Source organism: Petromyzon marinus, unplaced genomic scaffold, assembly GCF_048934315.1.
Source record: "Petromyzon marinus isolate PM22_M1 ecotype Great Lakes invasive population unplaced genomic scaffold, UKy_Petmar_22M1.pri1.0 PM_G_Scaffold_9, whole genome shotgun sequence".
NCBI classification, from domain to species: domain Eukaryota; kingdom Metazoa; phylum Chordata; class Hyperoartia; order Petromyzontiformes; family Petromyzontidae; genus Petromyzon; species Petromyzon marinus.
Genome location: NW_027423046.1, coordinates 4,815,256 through 4,842,899, shown reverse-complemented (window position 1 = coordinate 4,842,899; position 27,644 = coordinate 4,815,256). Strand labels below are relative to the sequence as shown.

Genomic DNA, 27,644 nt, shown 5'->3' with positions numbered 1-27,644 from the left:
CGTCCCGCGGTTTCCCCGGACCGGGAAATTGTCCGAGCCCCCCCCAGACCGAATTACGCATGGCGGCGTGGGAGGGAACGGCCCCTAGGAGGATCTAAGAGAGAGCGAGGGACCGAGGGGATTGTCGGCGAGTCGGCGGCGGCGGGGGAAACGCAGAGCGCTCAAAACGTCCGCGGGAAGGATTCGAGCGGACGCGCGGGATGACGTCACGTGACCCGGGGATTGACGGGCTTTGAGAACGTAATGGGGGGTTGAAGGAGGGCAAATTGGGATCGGGGTTCTTCTGGAGCGGCGAGAGAGAAGAACGGCCGCCCTCGGCGGTCCGCGGGGGACGCCTCCGGGGCCGGGTTCGGCCGACGACGACTGCCCGGGGCAAAGTCTCCGAGGCGAGCGTCTTCCCCCCCAACAACGCCCCTCCCGCCGCCGCGCAGCTGGAAAGGCGAGCGAGCACGGGCGGCCGATCCGGGCCCAGTTCGCGGCGAGCCCCGGCCGGGGGGGACGGTCGCTCTCCGCCGAGGGGAGGCGGCAAGAGGTCAGGGCGCGGTCCGCAGGGAGCCCGGCTGGAGGGGAGGCCCGCAAGCCAAGGGGTCGCCATTCACGCCGGGAGTAAAAACCTTGGGGCAGGGTTGGCCGGCCGACGCGTTGCGCGTGAAGAGGGCTCAAAGGAGCGGTGGGACAGCGATCGGCGTCACCGCTGTGCGTGTGGGCGACTCCGATCAGTGCGGGTACCACGTGATCTCACGTACAAATAAATAATTAAATAGGCGACCGCTATTTAATTTTTAATTAATTGATTCCGAGCCGCCGGGCGGCTTGTTGACACGACGGCTTAGTGAAATAATTAATTGGTTATTTCATACCAGCTGCGAGCGGGCGATTACATCACGTTTAAACGTCATCACATTTAAACGTCATCACATTTAAACGACATGACGTCACATTTAAACAACGACAAGATGACGTCATCCGCACGGTTAGGACGCGCGCCAAATTAACCCCTAGGCTTCCGTCAAACGGCACAAAAAAAACTAAAAAAATTACTGTCTCGTTGAATCTTTTGTTCTGTTCAATTTATTTCAAAGCCGTCGTATGATGAGACGAAGAAGCAATTTGTAAGTATCACGGTATAATAATTATTATTATTTTACGTGGCATATCTCACAAAAACTCGTGGTCAAACTCCTCGATTATTTCGTGAAAGTCCACGTAGAAACGAGAAAATAACACATTAAATAATGCCAACACGACGTTTCGATCATGATCAGGTTTAAATGAAAGAGAAAACGAACCTAGTAAAGTTAATAATATTAATATAATTCAATAAAACACACACAGAGACGTCTCACACAACGGTCAACACCCTACCTGGTTGATTGACGTTGGAAGACCACGCCCACACACGTGATCGTCTAACACGGTCGATTCCCACGTATTTACAGTAGGAATCGATTAATGAAGGTTCATTTTAGACCACTGTTGAGTCCCATGTTATCACAACGGAAATCGATTTCATTAGCCTAATCCATTATAAATCGATTCCCATGTTATCCCAAAGGAAATCGACTCCATACATTCATAACTCACCTATAATCGATTCCTAATTTTATCCCACGAGGAATCGACGCGTGTAAAGTTAATCGAACCTTAAATCGATTTTCTCTGCACGTGACTTGGCGTGTTGTGAATGGCGATGCGGAAACTCTTCGTCCTCCACCTCGTCACGTGGTGCAGCAGCCACGGTGAGCCGAGCCAATCGATACATCGGTGGAGCGGTGGTGCAGTGGTTAGCGCACTGTGTGTGTGTGGGGAGCGGTGGTGCAGCGCACTGTGTGTGTGTGGGGAGCGGTGGTGCAGTGGTTAGCGCACTGTGTGTGTGGGGAGCGGTGGTGCAGTGGTTAGTGCACGGTGTGTGTGGGGAGCGGTGGCGCAGTGGTTAGCGCACTGTGTGAGTGGTGTGTCTGTGTGTTGTGTGGTGTGTGTGTGGTGTGTGTGTGTGGTGTGTGTGTGGTGTGTCTGTGTGTTGTGTGTGTGTGTGGTGTGTGTGTGTGGTGTGTGTGTGGTGTGTCTGTGTGTGGTGTGTGTGTGGTGTGTGTGGTGTGTCTGTGTGTGGTGTGTGTGTGTGGTGTGTGTATGGTGTGTGTGGTGTGTCTGTGTGTGGAGTGTGTGGTGTGTCTGTGTGTGGTGTGTGTGTGGTGTGTGTGGTGTGTCTGTGTGTGGTGTGTGTGTGTGGTGTGTGTATGGTGTGTGTGGTGTGTCTGTGTGTGGAGTGTGTGGTGTGTCTGTGTGTGGTGTGTGTGGTGTGTCTGTGTGTGGTGTGTCTGTGTGTGGTGTGTGTGTGGTGTGTGTGGTGTGTCTGTGTGTGGTGTGTGTGTGGTGTGTGTATGGTGTGTGTGGTGTGTCTGTGTGTGGTGTGTGTGGTGTGTGTGGTGTGTCTGTGTGTGGTGTGTGTGGTGTGTCTGTGTGTGGTGTGTGTGTGTGGTGTGTCTGTGTGTGGTGTGTGTGGTGTCTGGTGTGACTGTGTGTATGGTGTGTCTGTGTGTTGTGTGTGTGTGTGTGGTGTGTGGTGTGTCTGTGTGTGGTGTGTGTGTGTGGTGTGTGTCTGTGTGTGGAGTGTGTGGTGTGTCTGTGTGTGGTGTGTGTGTGGTGTGTGTGGTGTGTCTGTGTGCGGTGTGTCTGTGTGTGGTGTGTCTGTGTGTGGTGTGTGTGTGGTGTGTGTGGTGTGTCTGTGTGTGGGGTGTGTGTGGTGTGTGTATGGTGTGTGTGGTGTGTCTGTGTGTGGTGTGTGTGGTGTGTCTGTGTGTGGTGTGTCTGTGTGTGATGTGTGGTGTGTCTGTATGTGGTGTGTGGTGTATGTGGTGTGTCTGTGTGTGGTGTTTGTGTGTGTGGTGTGTCTATGTGTGGTGTGTGGTGTTTGTGTGTGTGGTGTGTCTGTGTGTGGTGTGTGTGGTGTTTGTGTGTGTGGTGTGTGACTGTGTGTGTGTGGTGTGTGTGTGTGGTGTGTGTGGTGTTTGTGTGTGTGGTGTGTGTGACTGTGTGTGTGGTGTGTGTGACTGTGGTGTGTCTGTGTGTGACTGTGTGGTGTGTCTGTGTGTGGTGTGTGACTGTGTATGTGTGGTGTGTGTGGTGTGTGACTGTGTGGTGTGACTGTGTGTGTTCTTCTCAGCCCCTCCTCAGAATTCACGCGTGCATTAACGTTAATGGAAGTCAGCTTGAACTATTTGTTAAAATAAATTAAATTACCCCGATGTGATTTGTTAAAATAAATATCACCCTGTATATTTCATTTCAGGCAATGTTATTGACTGTTTATTTTTTGTAAACGTTTAGAAGGTTGGTTTATAAAGGGTAGCGCTCAAAGCCTTACAGAAACCAATGAAAATATATATTTTTTAAAACAAAATATTTAAAGTGACTGAAACATATTCTTGGTTCTTAATTACTTTCATCCAACTTGTTTTCCATTTGTAGGAGTTCTCAAAGTGAAGAAAGGAAGCATGTCCCTTCCCATCGACGACCTTTCAAAACACATTTATCGCCTTGGCCGGTTTGTAAATTGCCCATCAAACTTACAGCCGCTGATGCAGGATCTGGCCAAAGCTGGATTTGTTTTTACATCGGAAAGGTAAGACATTGTTGAATGCTTCTCCTGCAAAGGGGTGATCGGTCATTGGAAGTCAGGTGACTCAGCTTAAAGGTCGCGGTCTGAGCTTGGCTGTGTTCGCTCCAACGCTGTCCTCTGGACAGCCCGGTCCCTTCACCTGATGAAGGCCGCTTGTGTTGTGGCCGAAACGTCGTGAGAATTTTATAGTGTTATTTTATCAATTTATTATTTTATTCTCATTCTACGTGGTGGTGACTTTACCGAAAGAACCAAAGAAGATGAATCCTTGCAGTCACGAAAGCTTTAAATCGAAATTTGGGTCGAACTTGCCGCACTATTACCAATTATCTTTCGTCGTTTTATTTTGGCAATCCGGTGTTTGGGAAATACTTTCCAGTGTCGCTGATTAGAAGGAATCTAATAGCTGGGGGTCCCTTTGATTAGGGGTAGGCAATGAAATATTTGATTGTGTTTACTTCTGCTTTGGATTTTTTTAAAAGTTGACCTTCATTAGGAGTTGGAATCGCCATTAACCCCCCCCCCCCACCCTGTTTCTACTCATATCCTTAATTGTGTTACTGAGGGCATTCTTCCCTCGGCAGTGGTGCCTCAGGAAGTATCTATAGCTACAACTTAAAACGTATTGAAATATCTTCTGCATATCATAGCATAAACATGATTCATCGAGAAAATATGAATATCGAATATGCACAAACGCTTTTTTGTTACTTTCTGTGTATCCCTCCAGCAATGTGTGAGTGCGTGTCCATGAGATAGGTCAAATGCAGCGCAGGAGAATAACGTGCGGTACATATGTGTGTGGTCACAGGCGATGGCGACGGCGTGAAGTGCTTCCACTGTGACTGCGGTTTACCCAACTGGGAACGAGGTGACAATCCTTGGCATGAACATGCCACGTGGTTTCCCAGGTAATGCATTTGGGCACCTGCTACGTGGTGAAACGAACACCAGGTGGGTGGACATCTCGATTTGAAGCTTTCGCGACTGCAAGGGTTCATCTTCTTTGGTTCTGTCGGTAAAGTCACCACCTAGAATGAGAATAAAATAATAAATTAACACCATAAAATTCTCACGTCGTCCCGACAGTTCTGTACCTTTCACCTGAAGACGGCCGCTTGCGTTGTGGCCGAAACATCGTGAGAATTTTATTGTTTTATATTTTTATTTTTCTATTTAAAGCTTTCGCGACTGCAAGGGTTCATCTTCTTTGGTTCTTTCGGTAAAGTCACCACCACGTAGAACGAGGATAAAAATAATGAAATGAAACGGAACGTCGCGAGAATTTTATTGCTTTATTTTATTATTTTATTCTCATTCCACATGGTGACTTTACCGAAAGAACCAACGAAGACCAGATGGGCACTTCAAATACCCGAGCAACGTGATGTTCTATCAAGAGCTCTGACAAAGGGCTTGAAGTGAATGCACTTGAATGTTGAATCACAAATGACGGCTGTGGCACTGACACCTGCTCTGTTTTGCTCTACAGATGTTCATTTCTTTTGCAACAGAAGGGTGAAGCTTTCGTGAATGAAATAATGATGCAACATCCACAATTGATAGGACTTAGGGTAATGCGCACTCGTTTTGTTGGGTATTATATAATGTGCATACTGACATTGAAAAACACAGTTCCCGTTTGTCTTAAATGTAGTGAAAAATACAATTGTCCGAGCCGACTTTCGTTTCATGTAGTTGATATAGATTTATGTTTATAGAGTATTTAACAAAAAAAATGTTTTACGTGATTGGGTTTGCTCTGAATTCTGTTTGGTATTTTGAAGCTTTTGTCTGTCGTTGTTTTGGCGCTGATTCTATTAATTCTGTTCTGATTTAGATTTGCTTCGATGTATGTACTGCTACGTTATTGCTTTTGTCATTTTGGTGACCTACGTCAGTGAGTTCTCAGCTGTTAAACAAAACAGACTAATGTTAAACTAAGCATGCAACAGAAATGCTGTAAATCGTTCAGCGTAATAATCTAGAGTATTTGGCTGGTCACCAATATGCTTCGTGGTAAATAGAGCCTAGACTTAACAGGGCCTAAGCCCTCTTCCACTCGATACAAACATTGCCCCGGACCAATGCAGATGTCACTCCCCCACTAATATTAGCCGTGGCTCATCTGTGTACTGGACGTCTGTGAAAAAGAGCTTCATAGCTCATCAGATTCGCCCAGTATATTCTGATTGCAACGCGCCAGCGTCTGGACCAAATCTCTAACCCAACAGCATAAAAACCCAGTTTGAATAGCTGCCAATTAAATATTGAATGCACAAGTTGTTAAAATGCAATTATTTTATTTCGATTTAAAAGCTTTCTTGACTGCAGGGATTCATATTCTTGGTTCTTTCGGTAAAGTCACCACCACGTAGAAGGGAAACGATAAAATAATAAAAAATAAAACGATTAAATTCTCACGACGTTTCGACTGCAACACAAGCAGCAATCATCGTCAGGTGTGAGAACCACAGCAAGAAATTTTTTGGAATTTTTTTCTCTTGCTCACTCACAAAGACAAAGGTCCCCCGTGTAGCCTTAACAGACTGTAGGGGCAAGGGCTGTTAGCGAGTAGCAGCGCCTATGAAGGCCGGTACGGCACACGTGGGGGTGGGTGGCCAGCACCACGCCCGGCCGCTTTTGTCTCCCCAGTGCTAGCGATGTTGACTACTACACACCGCTACACCAGCTACCCATTTGAGTCTGAGTCGACCTAGGGGAGGCCCAGGACCGGTTCAGATAATCGTCACTGACGGTGTTTGACCGTGAGCGGGAATCGAACCCGGGTCGCCAATTTCGTAGCAAAGCGCAGCGCTAACCACTACACCCACCACTCCCCCACACGACAACATAATTGATCGTCGATTCATAGCATCGATCATCGATTCCACCGCCCCCTTTGTTGAAATGGTGGAAGAATCGATTCGCAATTTTTTATACGAAGCGAGTATCAATTACTATGCGCGTGCTGGTTCAGTTTCAGTTTATTTTGGTGTGACTGTGCAAACAGCACTCCCCCGCTCTAAGCCACTCCCGCCGTACTAAGCCACTCCCCCCGCCGCCGTGGCCCCTCCCCTGGAGGCGGGGCTAGTGGCTTCGAACCGCCTCATTCCTGTTTGGCGCCAGCAAGCGCGACCGCCATTGTCTTCACGGGTCTCAGGTAAATGTTTACTTTAAAACTTTCGTGGCTGAGGTAGCAGCAGCCGCCTCCTCCTCACCACCTCCTCCTCACTCTCACCACCTCCTCCTCACTCACCACCTCCTCACTCTCACCACCTCCTCACCACCTCCTCACTCTCACCACCTCCTCCTCACTCTCATCACCTCCTCCTCACCTCCTCACTCTCACCACCTCCTCACTCTCACCTCCTCTCTCTGAGGGGAAGGCGCCAAGCTCTCTCTCTCACCACACTCACGGTGTGCGCCCTTCCCTCTCTCTGTTACTCACCACCTCACCACCTCCTCCTCCTCACTCTCACCACCTCCTCACCACCTCCTCACTCTCACTACCTCCTCCTCACCTCACTCTCACCACCTCCTCACCTCCTCCTCACTCTCACCACCTCCTCACTCTCACCACCTCCTCACCTCCTCACTCTCACCTCCTCACCACCTCCTCCTCACTCTCACCTCCTCACCACCTCCTCACTCTCACCACCTCTCTCTGAGGGGAAGGCGCCAAGCTCTCTCTCACTCACTCACGGTGTGCGCCCTTCCCTCTCTGTTACTCACCACCTCCTCACCACCTCCTCACCACCTTCTCACCACCTCCTCACCACCTCCTCCTCACCCTCGCCTCTCTCACCGAGGGGAAGGCGCCAAGCTCTCTCTCACGAACCCTCTCTCTCTGTTCCTGACGTGGTGTACTCTGTGTGTGTGTAGATACAGTCTGTGTGTGTACACACAGTCTGTCTCTACACACAGTCTGCATGTACACACAGTCTGTCTCTACATACAGTCTGTCTCTACACACAGTCTGTATGTAGAGACAGTCTGTCTCTACATACAGTCTGTCTCTACACACAGTCTGTCTCTACATACAGTCTGTCTCTACATACAGTCTGTCTCTACACACAGTCTGTCTCTACACACAGTCTGTCTCTATACACAGTCTGTCTCTACATAGTCTGTCTCTACACACAGTCTGTCTCTACACACAGTCTGTCTCTACACACAGTCTGTCTCTACACACAGTCTGTCTCTACACGCAGTCTGTCTCTACACGCAGTCTGTCTCTACACGCAGTCTGTCTCTACACGCAGTCTGTCTCTACACACAGTCTGTCTCTACACACAGTCTGTCTCTACACACAGTCTGTCTCTACACACAGTCTGTCTCTACACACAGTCTGTCTCTACACACAGTCTGTCTCTACACACAGTCTGTCTCTACACGCAGTCTGTCTCTACACGCAGTCTGTCTCTACACGCAGTCTGTCTCTACACGCAGTCTGTCTCTACACGCAGTCTGTCTCTTCTTGTACACTCTCTGTGTACAGTGTCTGTGTACAGTATCGGTCTGTTTACAGTATCTCTCTGTGTACAGTATCTCTGTGTACAGTATGTGGCTGTGTACAGTATCTGTCAGTGTACAGTATCTGTCCGTGTACAGTATCTGTCAGTGTACAGTATCTGTCCGTGTACAGTATCTGTCAGTGCACAGTATCTGTCCGTGTACAGTATCTGTCCGTGTACAGTATCTGCCCTCACACCCACCCACACGCTCACCTCTCCCCCACTCTCCCTCCCCCCCCCCGCAGACTGAGGGACACAGCCACCACCACCACCACCATGGTCACCTCCACCACCATCATGGTCACCTCCACCACGGCCCTCACGACCCCGCGCCCTGCCGCCGCTGCTGCTGCTGCTGCTGGCTCCCCGCACCGCTGGTGGAGCTGCTTCCTGGGAACCTTTAGACGCCTCTTCACCAACACCACCACCTCCAACACCACCAAAAACACCAACAACAACACCACTAACACCACCAACAATTCCTCCAACACCAACAACACCGCCAAAACCACCACCTCCAACACCGCCAACAACACCACCTCCAACACCACCAAAAACACCAACAACACCACCTCCAACACCACCAAAAACACCAATAACAACACCACTAACACCACCACCTCCAACACCGCCAACAACACCACCTCCAACACCGCCAACAACACCACCGCCAAAACCATCAAAACCACCAACAACACCACCACCAACACCACCACCACCAACACCACCACCGCCGCCACCAGGGTGTTGCAGCAGGCAGCGAGAGGGCGCCGCTCCGTGGGGGAGGGCGTTGGCGGTGGCGGTGGCGTTGGCGGTGGCGTTGGCGTTGGCGAGCAACCCAGTGAGTTGGTGCTGGCGGTGGTGAGGGCGGCCGGGTCGCTGCGCCAACTCCTGACGCTGCTCGCTGCCCGTGAGGTCGACGACCAGGTGAGACCACGTGTGGGGCAGTGGGAGTCTGTGTGTGTCTGTCTGTGTGTGTGTCTGTGTGTGTCTGTGTGTGTGTGTCTGTTTGTATGTCTGTGTGTGTGTGTGTCTGTCTGTGCTCGCTAACAGCACTTGCCCCTACAGTCTGTTCAGGCTATACGGGGGATCTTTGTCTTTGTATCTTTGTCTGTCTGTGTGCGTGTGTCTGTGTGTGTGGGGAGCGGTAGTGTAGCGGTTAGCGCTACACCGCGCTATGAACCTGGCGACCCGGGTTCGATTCCCGCTCACGGTCAACACCGGTGACGATTATCTGAACCGGTCCCGGGCCTCCCCTAGGTCGACTCAGCCTCAAATGAGTACCTGGTGTGGTGTGTAAACATCGCCACTAGGGAGACAAAGGCGGTCGGGCGTAGTGCTGGCCACCCACCCCCTCGTGTACCGTTCCGGCCTTCATAGGTGCTGCTCGCTAACAGCACTTGCCCCTACAGTCTGTTAAGGCTACACGGGGGATCTTTGTCTTGTCTGTGTGTGCATCTCCTCACCTCCGCGTGCCCCCACAGGTGTGTGTGTTCGTGTGCGTGTGTGTGTATGTGTGTGTCTTGTGTGTATGTGTGTGTGCATCTCCTCACCTCCGCGTGCCCTCACAGGTGTGTGTGTGTGTGTCTTGTGTGTGTGTGTATGTGTGTGTCTTGTGTGTGTCTGTATGTGTGTGTGTGTGTCTTGTGTGTGTGTGTGTCTTGTGTGTGTGTATGTGTGTGTGTGCATCTCCTCACCTCCGCGTGCCCCCACAGGTGTGTGTGTGTGTGTATGTGTGTGTGTCTGTATGTGTGTGTGTGTCTTGTGTGTGTGCGTGTGTCTGTGTGTGTGTGCATCTCCTCACCTGCCCGTGCCCCCACAGGTGTGTGTGTTCGTGTGTGTGTGTCTTGTGTGTGTCTGTGTGTGTGTGTCTGTGTGTGTGTGTCTGTGTGTGTGTAGTCCGGCAAAACAACCCCCGACCTCCTCGCGGTGCCGGACGGGCAACTCTGTCGTGGACAGTGCTGTGGGGGAAGATCCAATTTTGATTGGCTCCTCCCCTCATGGCATATGTGTCCACCACAGGGGCTAAACGGGGGCTCTGGACGGGCGCGAGGGGCTGGTAACCCCTTCACCTTCAATTAATTACCACGAAACCACGAGTTAAACTGAAATATGTAACTAATAAGCTTGTGCCGGAGGCCCCGGGGGGCCAGGCGTCTATGACGTCTCCTGGCCAAACCCCAATTGGCGGAGCCAGGAGATTGAATACCTACCCTCGGGGCTACTCCAGAAACAACGAAAAGCCACTACGGGTGGCCACGTGGAATGTTCGAACGCTCACTGCAGAGGAGAGGCTGCCACTCCTCTGTCGGGAGCTGGACCGGTACCGCCTGGATCTATGCGGCATTCAGGAGGTCCGGTGGACCGGCTCTGGCTCCTGCCACCATGAGGGGTGGACAGTCCTCTACTCGGGGCAGCAGACTGCCAAACAACAGAGTGTGGGTCTTCTTTTGAACAAAAGAATGAAGGGGGCATGGGAGCGTGGCGGTGAGGTGTGGGAAGCTGTAAGCCCCAGGCTACTTTGGGCTCGCCTTCCCATCAACCGGAGGCGAGGAATAATGGTCGTGGTTACTTATGCCCCCACCGAAGATGAACATCCGTGGAGGGATGCAGGCAAAGCCGATGAGTCAGATGCCTTCTATGACCTCCTGTCACAGGTGCTGGCTAAAGTGGCCCCTCGGGATAGAGTCATCATGTTGGGTGACTTCAATGCCCGAGTTGGTCATGATACTGGCACCTGGTCTGGAGTGATTGGAGGGCATGGGCCAGATCAGCTCAATAACAACGGTAAGAGGCTGCTAGATTTTTGTGCAGCCCATGGGCTTGTAATTACCAACACGCTGTTCCGGAATTGGCGCATCCACACAACATCATGGATGCATGCCGGGTCCAAGCAAGAACATCTGCTGGACTACATAGTGACGGACCAGCGAATGCGAGCCCATGTTCTTGACACCAGGACCTACCGTGGAGCTGATCTGCCCTCTGACCATCGACTAGTCATCTGTAAGATGCGCCTGCCATTCTTCCACTCCGGTGGTGGGTGTGCACCCAGGACCCCATTCCGACCTAAAGTGGCCTGGTCTCAGTTATCTGATGAAAGTTGCAAGCGAGAATTTCATCATCGCTTGCGGCTGGGATTGGCATCGTCCCCGACTCCTCCTGATGTCGAGGGTAAATGGGCGAGGTTTAGGACTGTGACTCATGCAGCTGCAATGGCTGCTTTAGGTACGCGGTCCAGACCTCCTCAGAGACCCTGGCTGACAGAGGATGTGTTCAGGATGGTTGAGAAAAAGCGACAGGCCCACTGTCATCGGCTACAGAATCCCACGTCAGAGAATGAGGAGGCTTACCGCAGCCTTCGCTCGGAGGTTCGGAGAGCCGTGAGGCGCTGCAAGGATGGGTGGTGGTCGCGGGTTGCTGAGGAGATGAAGTCTGCCTCAGTGGCCCGTGATCACAAATCTCTATTTAACTCCATCAAAAAAGTAACCTGCAGCGCCACACCTATTACCATCATTAGGGGAAAAAACGGTGATCCAATCTCCGACCCCCAGGAACAGGTTTGCAGATTTGCTGAGCATTTCTGTGAGGTCCTGGGGGAGGGAAAATCCCTCAGCCAGGAAAACATCGTGGCACAAAGTGAGGATGACCCTGCTGAGGCTGCGGTGCCTCAAATATTGGAAGAAGTCACCCCCTGTGAGTGGCTGGCTGAGGTGACGTCTGCTGAGGAAGTACTGAAGGCGATCCGGAGTCTGAGACCAGGAAAGGCAGCGGGCAGAGATGATCTCCTAAGCGAAATGCTGAGGGAGGGTGGCGTTTGTGCACAGACTGCCCTATATGACATCATAACAACAGTCTGGACCACTGGACGGGTTCTGCAGGATTGGAAGGATGCCCTGGTGGTCCCCCTTTTTAAGAAGGGGGACCGCACAGACTGTAACAACTACAGGGGCATCTCACTCAGTGTGCCAGGAAAGGTCCTGGCAAGGATTATTCAGCATCGCCTTGCCAGGCACGCTGAGGAGAGGCGGAGCCCCAATGTGGTTTCAGGAAAGGGCGGTCCTGCACAGATGCCATATTTTCTGTCCGTCTGCTACAGCAGAGGTGTAGGGAATTCCAACAAGACCGACATCTCTGCTTTATTGACCTGGTCAAGGCCTATGATACCATCAGTAGGCCTGGGCTCTGGGTCGTTCTTCGTGCTTTTGGAGTACCTGACCCTCTGCTCACGATCATTAAGGACCTTCATGATGGTGAGCGGGCCCGGGTAAAACTACGTGGCCGGGAGTCAGAGCCATTCCCTGTACACCTTGGGGTGCGACAGGGATGTCCTCTGGCTCCCACATTATTTAACATCTATTTTGACCACGTAGTTCGTGAAGCCTTCAATAGCTCTACCGGGGGAATCTCCATATGGTACAGATATAATGGGAGGCTGATTGATGCCCGGGTGCGGTCAAGGGATGGCTCCCTATTGCTCAAACACGTTATGTATGCTGATGATTTGGTAATAGCTGCTCAGTCAGAGGAGGAGTTGGAGACGCTGCTGCTGAGACTGGAGCATGCCACTAAGAGGTGGGGCCTTACCATCAGCCCCACCAAAACTAAGCACCTGCCTGGGTATTTTGTACCATCGGACACTCCACCCCCACAACTCCCAATCGGTGATGGGGCAGTTGTGGAGAAAGTGGAGTGTTTCCCATACCTGGGCAGTGTGCTTATGACTGGCTCCAGTTTAACAGCAGAGGTCTCACTCCGAATCAGTCGAGCGGCAATATCCTTTCATCGGTTGCGTAACGCTGTGTGGAAGCTACCTGGTCTGTCGCTCTGCACTAAGCGTCAGGTCTTCTCGGCCACGGTCATTCCCTCCCTTCTCTACGCTTGCGAAACGTGGACCCCGCTAATGGAACATCTTCGCCGGTTAGAAACATTTAGGCTGGCCTGCCTACGATCCATACCGGGTTGAACCAGACTGGATTGTGTGAGGAGCTCACAAATCCTTGAAAGATCTGGGCAAGGTCCCATCGGTGAGCTTCTCCGGCGGGCAAGGCTGCGATGGCTGGGTCATGTAGCCCGCATGCCCAGCCACCGCATGCCGAAACAGCTTTTGTTCGGCCGGATTGAGGGGGCTAAGCGGGCGCTGCACGGGCTAGAGAAGAGATGGAGTGATATGGTACAGGAGGAACGTGGAGCTGAGTGGACTTGCCGATGACTGGTACCAGCGGTGTCAAGATCGGCCTCTGTGGAGGAGGCTCGTGAAGGATGCTACTGGGCAGTTGGAGGTAGTCGCCCTCCAACAACAACGGAGGGCGGAGGAGCGACGCTCACAACAACGAGCGGAGCGCCGGGTGGCGAAAGCACAGCAGGTTGGCACAGTAGGGGGCACAGGTGGTGCATCAGCCAGTCATCTCAGTCAGTCGACCCGTGGCACCTGGGTCTGCCCCGTGACCTCCTGCCAGCGGGCGTTCGACACTTCACGTGGCCTCAGGGTGCACATAGCCTGGCACAAGCGTCGTGGTGACGTCACCGCCACTTAGTGGCGAATGGCGGTTGTTATTGTTGTGTCTGTGTGTGTCTTGTGTGTGTATCTCCTCACCTCCGCGTGCCCCCACAGGTGTGTGTGTGTGTGTCTGTGTGTATGTGTGTGTGTCTTGTGTGTGCATCTCCTCACCTCCGCGTGCCCCCACAGGTGTGTGTGTTCGTGTGCGAGGCGTTGCAAGCCCTCAGCTCCAGCCGTGTTGGTGCGTTGGCGCTTTGCAACAGGGGCGGCGTCGCCGCCCTCGCCAGCCTGCTGGGACGCACTCGAAACCCTCACGCCCTGGAGAGGATCACCGGTAACAACGCACCAGCCTTCGTGGTGACCTGCTGGTGGTGGTGATGATCTGGTGATGATGATGATGATCTGGTGATGATGATGATGTGATGACGATGATGATGATGATCTGGTGATGATGATGATCTGGTGATGATGATGTGATGATGATGATCTGGTGATGATGATAATGATCTGGTGATGATGATGATGATCCGGTGATGATAATCTGGTGATGATGATGATGATCTGGTGATGATGATGTGATGATGAACTGGTGATGATGATGATCTGGTGATGATGATGATCTGGTAATGATGATGATGATGATAATATGGTGATGATGATGATCCAGTGATGATGATGCCCCAGGCACGCTGTGCAACCTGACGTACCACGAGTCTCTGAGGGTGGCACTGGTGTGCTGCCTGCCGGCACTGGTGGAGCTCGTGATGGTGCCGGAGAGCGGCTGGATCAGCAACCGGGGAGCCTCGCCCACCTCACCCACCTCGTTCACCTCATCCACCTCGCTCACCTCATCCACCTCGCTCACCTCATCCACCTCGCTCACCTCATCCACCTCGTTCACCTCATCCACTTCGCCCACCTCACCCACCTCGTTCACCTCATCCACCTCGCTCACCTCATCCACCTCGTTCACCTCATCCACCTCGCTCACCTCATCCACCTTGCTCACCTCACCCACCTCGCTCACCTCGCCCACCTCACCCACCTCGCTCACCTCACCCTCCTCGCCCACCTCACCCTCCTCGCCCACCTCATCCACCTCGCCCACCTCATCCACCTCGCTCACCTCGCTCACCTCACCCTCCTTGCCCACCTCATCCACCTCGCTCACCTCGCTCACCTCGCCCGCCTTGCCCTGCTCGCCTTCCTCGCCCTCCGCGGCATTCTGCAACACCCTGAAGTGCCTGCGGTAAGGCGCGCCGAGGCAGACGTCACGGCGGTGACGTCGTGGTTGATGTGACGTCGGTGACGTCGTGGTTGATGTGACGTCGGTGACGTCCTGGTTGACGTCACGGCGGTGACGTCAACCACAACGTCACAGCGGTGACGTCATGGTTGTTGTGACGTCGTGGTTAACGTCACGGCGGTGACGTCAACCACGACGTCACGGCGGTGACGTCGTGGTTGATGTGACGTCGGTGACGTCGTGGTTGATGTGACGTCAGTGACGTCAGGGTTGACGTCACGGCGGTGACGTCGTGGTTGTTGTGACGTCCGTGACGTCGTGGTTGACGTCACGGCGGTGACGTCGTGGTTGATATCACGGCGGTGACGTCGTGGTTGATGTGACATCGGTGACGTCAGGGTTGACGTGACGGCGGTGACGTCAGGGTTGACGTCACGGTGGTGACGTCAGGGTTGACGTCAGGGTTGACGTCACGGCGGTGACGTCAGGGTTGACGTCACGGCGGTGACGTCGTGGTTGACGTGACGTTCGTGACGTTCCAGGGAGTTGAGCTCGAACATGTGGCTGAGCGTGCGGCAGTGCGAGGGGCTGGTGGACTGCGTGCTGCACTTCATCCGCTCGGCACTCAAAGGGCACAACACCGAGACTCAGGTGACCCCCACACCAAGGTGCTTGTGTGTGCATGTGTGTATGTGTGTGTGCGCGTGTGTATGTGTGTATGTGTACGTGTGTGTATGTGTGTATGTATGTATGTATGTGTGCGCGTGTGTATGTATGCGTGTGTGTATGTCCACGTGTGTGTAGGTGTGTATGTATGCGTGTGTGTATGTATGTGTGTGTATGTATGTGTGTGTGTATGTGTGCGTGTGTGTATGTATGTGTGTGTGTATGTCTGCGTGTATGTGTGTGTGTGTAATGTCCGCGGCGCTGGCCATCCACCCCCTCATGAGCAACTAACAGCACTGTCCCCTACGGTCTGCCACGGGCTACACGGGGGATCTTTGCCTTCATCTGCCGTGGTCTGTCTGTGTCCGCAGGCGGTGGAGGATGCAGTCTGCATCATGCACCAGCTGAGCGTGCACATCACGACCCGTAAAACAGGTGGCCACTGTCACCCCCCCTCACTCACACCCTCACTCACACCCTCACTCCCCTCTCACACCCTCACTCACTCCCCTCTCACTCCCTCACTCACTCCCCTCTCACTCACACCCTCACTCACTCCCTTACTCACTCCCCTCTCACTCACTCCCTCACTCACTCCCTCACTCCCTCACTCACTCCCTCACTCACTCACTCACTCCCTCACTCACTCACACCCCTCTCACACCCTCACTCACACCCTCACTCACACCCTCACTCACACCCTCACTCACACACTCACTCACACCCTCACTCACACCCTCACTCACACCCTCACTCACTCACTCACACCCTCACTCACACCCTCACTCACACCCTCACTCACACACACTCACTCACTCACACCCTCACTCACACCCTCACTCACACCCTCACTCACCCCCTCTCCCCCTCCCTCCCCCCTCCCTTCCCCCTCCCTCCTCCCCGCGGTCAGTCCTGAGTCGCAGCACTCACAGATACAGCAGCAGCCTCCTTCCCTTCCTCCTTCTCATCCTCGCCTCCTCCTCCACCTCCTGCTCATCCTCCTCCCCCCCTCCTCCCCCTCCTCGACCTCCTCCTCCCCCTCCTTCACCCCCTCCTTCTCACTCTTCTCCCCCTCACCCCCCTCCTCATACCCCTCCCTCCTCCTCCTCACAGTGAGTCCTGAAACTGCGCGCCTACTTCTCTCTGTGTAGTGTATAGTGTAGTGTACAGTGTAGTGTACAGTGTAGTGTATATTCGTGTCGTGTGTAGTGTAATGTATAGTTAGTGTATAGTCGTGTATAGTGTACATAATAGAGTTTTTTTGGGTTAGATCACGTAAATATATAAATGTTGAGTCGTTAAAACCCACCACCACCCGACACAGCCACCTAGTAAGGGTTGTCACGTAAACAGAACGTGGCCAATTCGTCACTAGTACAGCACTAGTGTGTAGTGTAGTGTATAATGTAGTGTATAGTGTAGTGTATAGTGTAGTGTAGTAGTGTGTAGTGTAGTGTCTACTAGTGTAGTGTATAGTGTATAGTAGTGTATAGTGTATAGTAGTGTAGTGTATAGTAGTGTAGTGTATAGTGTAGTATATAGTAGTGTAGTGTATAGTAGTATATAGTGTAGTGTATAGTGTAGTGTATAGTGTCTTGTATAGTGTAGTGTATAGTAGTGTATAGTGTAGTTTATAGTGTATAGCAGTGTATAGTGTAGTGTATAGTGTTGTGTATAGTGTAGTGTACTGGTACAGATTCCTTGTAAAAGGTTTCAGTTTGGTGTTTTAACATCTTAACACAGCTGTTTTGTTGCCAGAAAAAGGGGAAAAACGTATTATCAGTGTAGTGTATGGTAGGGTGGTGTAGTGTATAGTGTAGTATAGTAGTTTAGTGTAGTCTGTAGTGTAGTTTATAGTGTAATATAATGTGTTGTGTATGGTATAGAGTGTAGTGTAGTCTGCAGTGTATAGTAGTGTAGTGTATGGTAGTGTGGTGTATAGTGTAGTGTATAGTAGTGTATAGTGTAGTGTATAGTAGTGTAGTGTATTCTGCAGTGTATAGTAGTGTAGTGTATAGTACTGTATAGTAGTGTAGTAGTGTATAGTATTGTGTATAGTAGTGTAGTGTATGGTAGTGTGGTGTGTAGTAGTTTATGATGTACGGGCGTTGTGCAGGCTGTGAGCTGCTGTACCAACCCGACGCGGTCAGCTGCTACGTGTCCCTGCTGCAGCAGTCACACAACCCGGTCGTCCTGGAATCGGCAACCAGCATCATCTACACCCTGGCCAGCAGAGACACCGAGGTGGGGGCTCACTGCACCATAAAACCAACACCCGCGCCAGGCCGTGTGCACGTCTAGGGCCGGCAGGAGGTCGCGGTGCGGACCCGCCAGGTGCCGTGGGGTCAACCGACTGAGGAGATGACCGCCGGCCGTTGCACCACCACCCGTGCCCCCTACTGCGCCAACTCGCCGCGTTTTAGCCACCCCGGCGCTCCGCTCGTTGTTGTGAGCGTCGCTCCTCCTGCCCCCGTTCGCTAACAACGCTCCCTAGCAACACTCGCTACTAAAGCTCCCTAGCAACGCTCGCTACCAACGCTCGCTACTAACGCTCCCTAACAACGCTCCCTAGTAACATTCGATACCAACGCTCCCTAGCAACACTCGCTACTAACGCTCGCTATCGACGCTCCCTACCAACGCTCCCTACCAACGCTCGCTATCGACGCTCCCTACCAACGCTCCCTACCAACGCTCGCTACCAACGCTCCCTACCAACGCTCGCTACCAACGCTCCCTACCAACGCTCGCTACCAACGCTCGCTAGCAACGCTCGCTACTAACGCTCCCTAGCAACGCTCGCTACTAACGCTCCCTAACAACGCTCGCTACTAACGCTCCCTAGCAACGCTCACTACTAACGCTCCCTAGCAACGCTCCCTGCCAACGCTCGCTAGCAACGCTCGCTAGCAACGCTCCATAGCAACGCTCGCTAACAACGCTCCCTAGCAACGCTCCCTACCAACGCTCGCTAGCAACGCTCGCTACCAACGCTCCCTAACAACGCTCCCTACCAACGCTCCCTAACAACGCTCCCTAGCAACACTCGCTACTAACTCTCCCTACCAACGCTCGCTACCAACGCTCGCTAGCAACGCTCGCTACTAACGCTCCCTAGCAACGCTCGCTACTAACGCTCCCTAGCAATGCTCGCTACTAACGCTCCCTAGCAACGCTCCCTGCCAACGCTCGCTAGCAACGCTCGCTCGCAACGCTCGCTAGCAACGCTCGCTAGCAATGCTCACTAACAACGCTCCCTAGCAACGCTCCCTACCAACACTCGCTAGCAACGCTCGCTACCAACGCTCCCTAGCAACGCTCGCTACTAACGCTCCCTACCAACGCTCCCTAACAACGCTCCCTAGCAACACTCGCTACTAACGCTCCCTACCAACGCTCCCTACCAACACTCCCTAGCAACGCTCCCTAGCAACGCTCCCTAGCAACGCTCACCGTGTGACGCGCCGTCTGCGTGGTGCTGTCTTGTTGCCGTGCGTCGTCGCGAGCAGTGGTCGGCGTTGGCAGGCGTGGTTGTCGCTCACAGCGGGGGGCTGCCCTGCCTCCTGAAGCAGCTGCGGAGCCATCGACGGCTGCTGGCGTTCACCTCGGTCAACGCTGTGCGAGTCCTCGCTCGGAATGACCCCAACAGCCAGAGACTCATCGGTGGGACGCGGGGGAGGTGGTAATGGGGGGTGGAGGGAGGTGGTGATGGGGGTGGTGATAGAGGTGATGGGGGGGAGGGAGGTGGCGATGGGGGTGGTGATAGAGGTGATGGGAGGGAGGTGGTGATGGGGGTGGTGATAGAGGTGATGGGAGGGAGGTGATGATGGAGATGTGGATGGAGGTGATGATGGTGGTGATGGAGGTGATGATGATGATTCAGGTGGTGATGGGAGTGGTGATGGAGGTGGTGATGGAGGTGATGATTCAGGTGGTGATGGGGGTGGTGATGGAGGTCATGACGATGATGATTCAGGTGGTGATGGGGGTGGTGATGGAGGCCGCTCACCACCGTCTCCCCGCACTCCCCAGGGCTGTACAACGGCGTGAGGATCCTCACCCTGATGCTGCCGGTTGTTGGCGAGGGTGGTGAGGGTGGTGAGGGTGGTGTGGAGGGTGGTGATGGTGGTGGTGATGGTGAGGGTGAGGGTGGTGAGGGTGGTGAGGGTGAGTGTGGTGAGGAGGGTGGTGGTGAGGGTGGTGAGGGTGGTGAGGGTGGTGAGGGTGAGGGTGGTGAGGGTGGCGAGGGTGGTGAGGAGGGTGGTGGTGAGGGTGGTGGTGAGGGTGCTGAGGGTGGTGAGGGTGGTGAGGGTGGTGAGGGTGGTGAGGGTGGTGGTGAGGCCTCCCGGCTGGGTGAGGACAGGGTGTCGGCGGTGCTCTGGGCGCTCACTGCGCTGGTGTGCGGCAGCGCCGCCAACGCTCAGCGCCTGCAGGCCAGCGGTGGCATGGGGCGAGTCGTGGACATCCACACCAGCCGGTGGGTGGGGGGGAAGTACACACTCACCACTCACACTCACACTCACCACACTCACTCACCACTCACCACACTCACTCACCACTCACTCACCACTCACCACTCACACTCACCACACACACTCACTCACACTCACCACTCTCTCACTCACCACTCACACTCACCACCATCACTCACCACTCACACTCACCACTCACTCACCACTCTCACTCACTCACCACTCTCTCACTCACCACTCACCACTCTCACTCACCACTCACACTCACCACTCACTCACCACTCTCACTCACCACTCACTCACCACTCACTCACTCATCACGCTCACCACGCTCACCACTCTCACCACGCTCACCACCCTCACCACACTCACCACTCTCACCACTCTCATCACTCTCACCACACTCACCACTCTCACCACGCTCACCACCCTCACCACTCTCACCACTCTCACCACGCTCACCACGCTCACCACGCTCACCACTCTCACCACCCACACTCACCACCACTCTCACCACTTTCACCACCCACACTCACCACACACACTCACCACTCTCACTCACCACGCTCACCACTCTCACCACACTCACCACTCTCATCACTCTCACCACCCACACTCACCACTCTCATCACTCTCACCACGCTCACCACCCACACTCACCACCACTCACCAGGCGTGGTGCTGACCACCCACCACGTGGTATGTCACAGCGCCGGCTGTCATAGGCGCTACTGCTCGCTACTAACAGCACTTACCCCTACATTCCGCTGAGGCTACACAGCTGGGGATCTTTGGCTTTGTGTGTGTGTGTGTGTATCTGCGTGTGTGTATCTGTGTGTGTGTCTGTGTGTATCTGTGTTTGTGTCTGTGTGTATGTGTCTATGTGTATCTGTATGTATCTGTGTGTGTGTCTGTGTGTGTGTGTGTGTATCTGTGTGTGTGTGTGTCTGTGTGTATCTGTGTGTGTATGTGTGTGTGTCTGTGTGTGTGTGTGTCTGGCCTTCATAGGTGCTCGCAAACAGCACTTGCCCCTACAGTCTGTTAAGGCTATATGGGGGATCTTTGTCTTTGTGTCTGTGTGTGTGTCTGTGTGTGTGTCTGTGTGTGTATCTGTGAGTGTGTACTTGTATGTGGGAGCGGTAGTGTAGCGGTTAGCGCTACGCCGCGCTAGGAACCTGGCGACCCGGGTTCGATTCCCGCTCAATGGCCAACACCAGTGATGATTATCTGAACCGGTTCTGAGTCTCCCCTAGGTCGACTCAGCCTCAAATGAGTACCCGGTGCTGTGTGTAGCAAACATCGCCACTAGGGAGACAAAGGCGGCCGGGCGTGGTTCTGGCCACCCACCCCCTCGCGTGCCGTTACCGGCCTTCACAGGCGCTCGCTAACGGCACCACTCGCCCCTACGGTATGTTAAGGCTACACGGTGGACCTTTGTATCTTTGTTGAGCGTCTGTGGCGGGCGTGTGTCCGTGCTTGCTGCTGCCTCAGGACGGCGCTGAGCCAGGATCGGTTTGCCGCCAAGGTTCTGCTCGCCGCTCTCTGGGCTCACCGCGAGTTGCACGACAGCTTCAGGAATGGCGGCTGGGGCAGGGAGCACTTCCTGTCGCAGAGATGCCTGGAGCGGCAGCGGCAGCAGCAGCGCCAGCAGCAGTGGCAGCAGCAGCACCACCAGTGGCAGCGCCAGTGGCAGTGGCAGCTGTGGCAGCTGCGGCAGCAGCAGCAGCAGCTGCAGCAGCGGCAGTAGCGGCAGCTGTGGCAGCGGCAGCAGTGGCAGCTAAGGCAGCTGAGGCAGCAGCAGCAGTAGTAGGAGTAGTAGTGGTTGTAGCAGTAGTGGTAGTTGATGATGATGTTGTTGTTGATGTTGTTGATGTTGTTGATGATGTTGTTGATGATGTTGTTTATGATGTTGATGTTGTTGATGATGTTGTTGTTGATGATGATGTTGTTGATACTCTTTGGTTCTATTGGGTAAAGTCACGTAGTTGAAAATAAAATAACAAAAAATCACGACGTTTCGGCCAGAACACAAGCGGCCTTCATAAGGTGAAGGGACGAGACTGTCTGGAGGACAGCGCTGGAGTGGAAGAAGCCACGCTTAGATCACGACCTTTAAGCTGTGTGAGAAGAAAAACACAAATTGCCTTGACAAAGGAATTAGCATATAATTTAGCATTGAAATGGCTCATTGAAATAGCTAAGTGAAAGTATACACATCCGCAGAGGTACCCCTTGACAAAGGAATTAACGCAGGAGTGGAAGAAGCCACGCTTAGATCACGACCTTTAAGCTGTGTGAGAAGAAAAAGGCCAAGTGCCTTGACAAAGGAATTAGCATATAATTTAGCATTGAAATGGCTCATTGAAATAGCTAAGTTAAAGTATACACATCCGCAGAGGTACCCCTTGACCAAGGAATTAGCATAGAATTTAGCATTGAAATAGCTGAGTGATTAGCTTGTAACTGGTCACAGAAACAGCTATGTTAAAGTTAGAGCATATACATTCACCGAGGCACCTAGTACTCATCAAACAGGAGAATTTAGCGAAACACAACCACGCTCAGACATCGGACCTGTGTGCGAGCAAACAAAGTGTTCTGACAAAGAAATTAGCATAAAAATTAGCATTTGATTGGCGGATTTTAGGAAAGAGGTGGTGTACGTGCCGGTGGACTTGCAGTTTGGCGCGGGGCGGGGGGGGGAAAGGGGGGAGGGGGAGTTTACCTATTGATGGTGTGAAAAGGGGGAATTTATAAGAGCTGCGAAAGTTTGGGGTACCACTACTTGAAAAATATACTGTACCATTGAAATTAGTTTAATGTTTAGTTCGATTTAGAACATCTTTCCAATGGTTCCTTAATTTGAAACCATCCTCTCCGTTTAAATTGTGTCTGTGTTTGTAGATCTGAATTGCTTCATGAACAAATCTCTCAAAAGCCCATGGGTTTACAAAGAACCTTGGTATCGGAGAAAATTATATCGTGATCCCCCACAGCGTTGTAACAGTGATCAGCTACGGCAGAAGAATTCATTTTCAACCGAGAGGATGGTTTCAAATTAAGCAACCATTGGAAAGATGTTCTAAATCGAACTAAACATTAAACTAATTTCAGTGGTACAGTATATTTTTCAAGTAGTGGTACCCCAAACTTTCGCAGCTCTTATAAATTCCCCCTTTTCACACCATCAATAGGTAAACTCCCCATCCCCCCTTTCCCCCCCCCCCCCACGCCAAACTGCAAGTCCACCGGCATGTACACCACCTCTTTCCAAAAATCCGCCAATCAAATGCTAATTTTTATGCTAATTTCTTTGTCAGAACACCTTGTTTGCTCGCACACAGGTCCGATGTCTGAGCGTGGTTGTGTTTCGCTAAATTATCCTGTTTGATGAGTACTAGGTGCCTCGGTGAATGTATATGCTCTAACTTTAACATAGCTATTTCTGTGACCAGTTACAAGCTAATTACTCAGCTATTTCAATGCTAAATTTGATGCTAATTCCTTGGTCAAGGGGTACCTCTGCGGATGTGTATACTTTAACTTAGCTATTTCAATGAGCCATTTCAATGCTAAATTATATGCTAATTCCTTTGTCAAGGCACTTGGCCTTTTTCTTCTCACACAGCTTAAAGGTCGTGATCTAAGCGTGGCTTCTTCCACTCCAGCGCTAATTCCTTTGTCAAGGGGTACCTCTGCGGATGTGTATACTTTAACTTAGCTATTTCAATGAGCCATTTCAATGCTAAATTATATGCTAATTCCTTTGTCAAGGCGCGTGGTCTTTTTCTTCTCACACAGCTTAAAGGTCGTGATCTAAGTGTGGCTTCTTCCACTCCAGCGCTGTCCTCCAGACAGTCTCGTCCCTTCACCTGATGAAGGCCGCTTGTGTTGTGGCCGAAACGTCGTGATTTTTTGTTATTTTTTCACCTACGTGACTTTACCCAATAGAACCAAAGAGTATGGATCCTAGCAGTCACGAAAGCTTTAAATCTAGAAGAGATGTTGATGATGTTGATGTTGTTGATGATGTTGTTGATGATGATGTTGTTGATGGTGTTGATGATGTTGATGGTGTTGTTGATAATGATGTTGATGGTGTTGATGTTGTTGATGGTGTTGTTGATAATGATGATGTTGATGGTGTTGATGGTGTTGATGTTGTTGATGGTGTTTATAATGTTGTTGATTTAAAAGCTTTCGTGCCCGCAGGAATTCATATTCTTTGGGTAAAGTCACGCAGATAGAACAATAAAATACAAAAAACCCACGAAGTTTCGATCTCCCCTGCCACCCTTTTCCTGATGTCGACCGCTTGTGTTGCGATCGAAACGTCGTGATATTTTAAATTATTTTTGTATTCACTTTATGATTTTATTGTTCTGTGCGACTTTACCGAAAAACCCAAAGAATATAATCGCGTTGTTTATGATGTTGATTGGGAATTTCCAGCGATGCGTCGCACTCAAATTTTAAATATTAATTCACTCTTCAACGTCACAATTTTTTTTACCGATTGGCCGTGTCGGGTGGTGTGAGGTTTGCGACACATTTTTACTTACGCGATCGTACCCAGAAATCCTCATTATGAATAAATACGTGTTAAACTGATGTTGTTGTTGTTCCACTCCGCACTTCCACAGTTTGGGTTGCATGTTACAAAATCGCCACACTCGACAGCGGCATTGTGACCATGTCTCTGGACTTGGTCACATGTCCAGGCGTGTAACTCACGCAGACGCTCGGACCTACTGACCAACCCACTTAGCCACTCACCCACCAACTCTCCCACCCACCCACCCACTCATTTACCCACCCACTCAGTCACACACCCACTCACTCACCCACCCACTCATTTACCCACTCACCCACTCAGTCACACACCCACTCATTCACCCATGCATGGACTAGTGGCCACGGGAGGTAATGACAGGAGAGTCATCCTGCAGTGAGTGGACTAGTGGCCACGGGAGGTAATGACAGGAGAGTCAGCCTGCAGTGTGAGTGGACTAGTGGCCACGGGAGGTAATGACAGGAGAGTCAGCCTGCAGTGTGAGTGGACTAGTGGCCACAGGGGGGTAATGACAGGAGAGTCAGCCTGCAGTGTGAGTGAGTGGACTAGTGACCATGGGAGGTACAGGAAAGTCAGCCTGCAGTGTGAGTGGACTAGTGGCCACGGGGGTTAATGACAGGAGAGTCAGCCTGCAGTGTGAGTGGACTAGTGGCCATGGGAGGTAATGACAGGAGAGTCAGCCTGCAGTGTGAGTGGACTAGAGCCACGGGGGGTAATGACAGGAGAGTCAGCCTGCAGTGTGAGTGGACTAGTGACCATGGGAGGTAATGACAGGAGAATCAGCCTGCAGTGTGAGTGGACTAGTGGCCACAGGAGGTAATGACAGGAGAATCAGCCTGTAGTGTGAGTGGACTAGTGGCCATGGGGGGTAATGACAGGAGAGTCAGCCTGCAGTGTGAGTGGACTAGTGACCATGGGGGGTAATGACAGGAGACTCAGCCTGCGGTGTGAGTGGACTACTTTTTTTAGACCATCTATAGGCCACACACATTCTGGGTGTGCATGATTTCCGCCGAATATCTACACTTGGCCAACAGCAAAAACAAACACAAAATCCAAAATAACTGTGCTGCAATACACGACCGTGACACGCAAACCTCGCCTGGCTAAAGGAAAACGATGCCTTATCTTTCCCGATGCAGGTGTACTAACTGACTCGGAGAGACACTAAGAGCAGGAGGCGCTCTGTTTATTAAAACGGCCTTAACAGTTCACACTTGCTCGCTACGGTTCCCGGTCAGGGCAGCCGGTAGACCGCCTGGCCGGCGACGCCGAGACGGTGGCGAAGACTCCAGCGGCACAACGGAGACCTCGCTGCTCCAAACGGACGGCCCCCCCAGTTCCCTCTCATACTGTCGGCGTGGCTCCCCCGCCCCCCCCCCCCCCCACCACGGCCACGCGCACAAAGACAGACGTCACATTTCGATTTGAAGCTTTCGTGACTGCAAGGATTCATTTTCTTTGGTTCTTTCGGTAAAGTCACCACCACGTAGAATGAGAATAAAATAACAAATTGATAAAATAAAATAACACAATACAATTCTCACGACGTTTCGGCCACAACACAAGCGGCCTTCATCAGACAGTCTCGTCCCTTCGCCTGATGAAGGCCCGCTTGTGTTGTGGCCGAAAATTCGTGAGAATTTTATTGTGTTATTTTGTTTTATCAATTTATTATTTTATTCTCATTCTACGTGGTGGTGACTTTACCGAAAGAACCAAAGAAGACAGACGTCACGCTCGCACACAAAGACAGACGTCACGCTCGCACACAAAGACAGACGTCACGCTCGCACACAAAGACAGACGTCACACACACAAAGACAGACGTCACGCTCGTACACAAAGACAGACGTCATGCTCACACAAAGACAGAAGTCACGCTCGCACACAAAGACAGACGTCACACACACAAAGACAGACGTCACGTACACAAAGACAGACGTCACGCACACAAAGACAGACGTCACGCTCGCACACAAAGACAGACGTCACGCACACAAAGACAGACGTCACGCTCGCACACAAAGACACGTCACGCACACAAAGACAGACGTCACGCTCGCACACAAAGACGGGCACGCAGGCACCTTGCTCAGTGCTGGCTCCTCTGGTTGAGTTTTTTCTCTCCCCACCTCGACAGCGAGGAGCCCGCGGCCGCCCCGACAGATCCCCGAAGCCTTGGTGCTTGGGGGGAGCAGCGGTGGAGCGGCGGTGAGCGCGCCGTGCTACACGCCCACCCAAGGTTAGTTCCCACTCCTGGCCAACATCGCCGTCGATTATCTAAAGGCGGTTCTAATTCTTCCCTAGATCGAGCGACCAAACTCGGCCTTGGCTGAGTAACCGGTGCCGTGTGCAGACATCAACAGCCCGGGCGTCGCGTTGGCCATTCAACCCCCTCGCGTGTGCCGTTGCCGGCCTCGATAGGCGCTAACAGCGCTTGCCCCGGCAGTCTGTGATCTAAACCCGCGGGACTCTGGCACAAAATACAAAGAGGGCAATGAGCGAGGACATCCTCCACGGAGCTCGATGGCAAAAGACAAACCTCGACTTGAAGCTTTCGCGACTGCAAGGATTCATCTTCTTTGGTTCTTTCGGTAAAGTCACCACCACGTCGTCCCGACAGTTTCTGTACCTTTCACCTGAAGACGGCCGCTTGCGTTGTGGCCGAAACGTCGTGAGAATTTTATCGCGTTATTTTATTATTTTATTCTCACTCTACACGGCGGTGACTTTACCGAAAGAACCAAAGAAGATGAACCTCGACGTCAACTTTTCTGATGTCACCTTCAGACTGGGCCCGCATCCTCCTTCAGGACAAAACTGCACTCCATTGGTGGAAAAGACCTCACGTCTACGGGACTACCAACGCCCCCACAGGGACAACCTGCATGCCCCTTGCTTAAGAGATCCTACGTTAAATATGCTGTTATGCTTTACAGCTTCTTAAATTTACTTAGGAAAATTAACCAAAGCTTATGGATGCACAAATAGAAGCCTAAACGAAAATCTTGGGAGACATTGAGACTACAAATCGAGTCTTTTCTGTTT

General features: G+C 52.1%; 1 protein-coding gene and 1 long non-coding RNA gene across 3 annotated transcripts; both read left to right on the top strand.

Annotated features, from left to right (window-relative positions):
• The first annotated feature begins 1,659 nt into the window (after positions 1-1,659).
• On the top strand, positions 1,660-6,153 carry LOC142921759 (uncharacterized). Of its 2 annotated transcripts, XR_012939644.1 has the most exons (4): positions 1,660-1,739; positions 3,469-3,622; positions 4,431-4,530; positions 5,112-6,153. It is a non-coding gene; the product is annotated as an uncharacterized LOC142921759 (long non-coding RNA). The 2 variants fall into 2 exon arrangements; XR_012939643.1 differs by having other exon boundaries at positions 4,431-6,153.
• A 1,951-nt stretch (positions 6,154-8,104) lies between these two features.
• On the top strand, positions 8,105-19,818 carry LOC142921852 (uncharacterized). The gene is made up of 9 exons (XM_076063186.1): positions 8,105-9,063; positions 13,826-13,970; positions 14,321-14,885; positions 15,425-15,533; positions 15,920-15,983; positions 17,665-17,792; positions 19,058-19,211; positions 19,581-19,685; positions 19,808-19,818. Exons 1-9 carry the CDS (start codon positions 8,413-8,415, stop codon positions 19,816-19,818), a joined length of 1,932 nt encoding a protein of 643 aa, XP_075919301.1. The 5' UTR covers positions 8,105-8,412.
• Positions 19,819-27,644: the final 7,826 nt, after the last annotated feature.

Bases quoted from the DNA above. Each gene is read 5' to 3' on its own strand.
- LOC142921852 (XM_076063186.1), top strand. From the start codon at position 8,413: ATGGTCACCTCCACCACCATCATGGTCACCTCCACCACGGCCCTCACG. The intron at 15,534-15,919 runs GTGACCCCCACA...CTGTGTCCGCAG, and splicing joins GGCACAACACCGAGACTCAG to GCGGTGGAGGATGCAGTCTG. The intron at 17,793-19,057 runs GTGGGGGCTCAC...CGTCGCGAGCAG, and splicing joins TGGCCAGCAGAGACACCGAG to TGGTCGGCGTTGGCAGGCGT.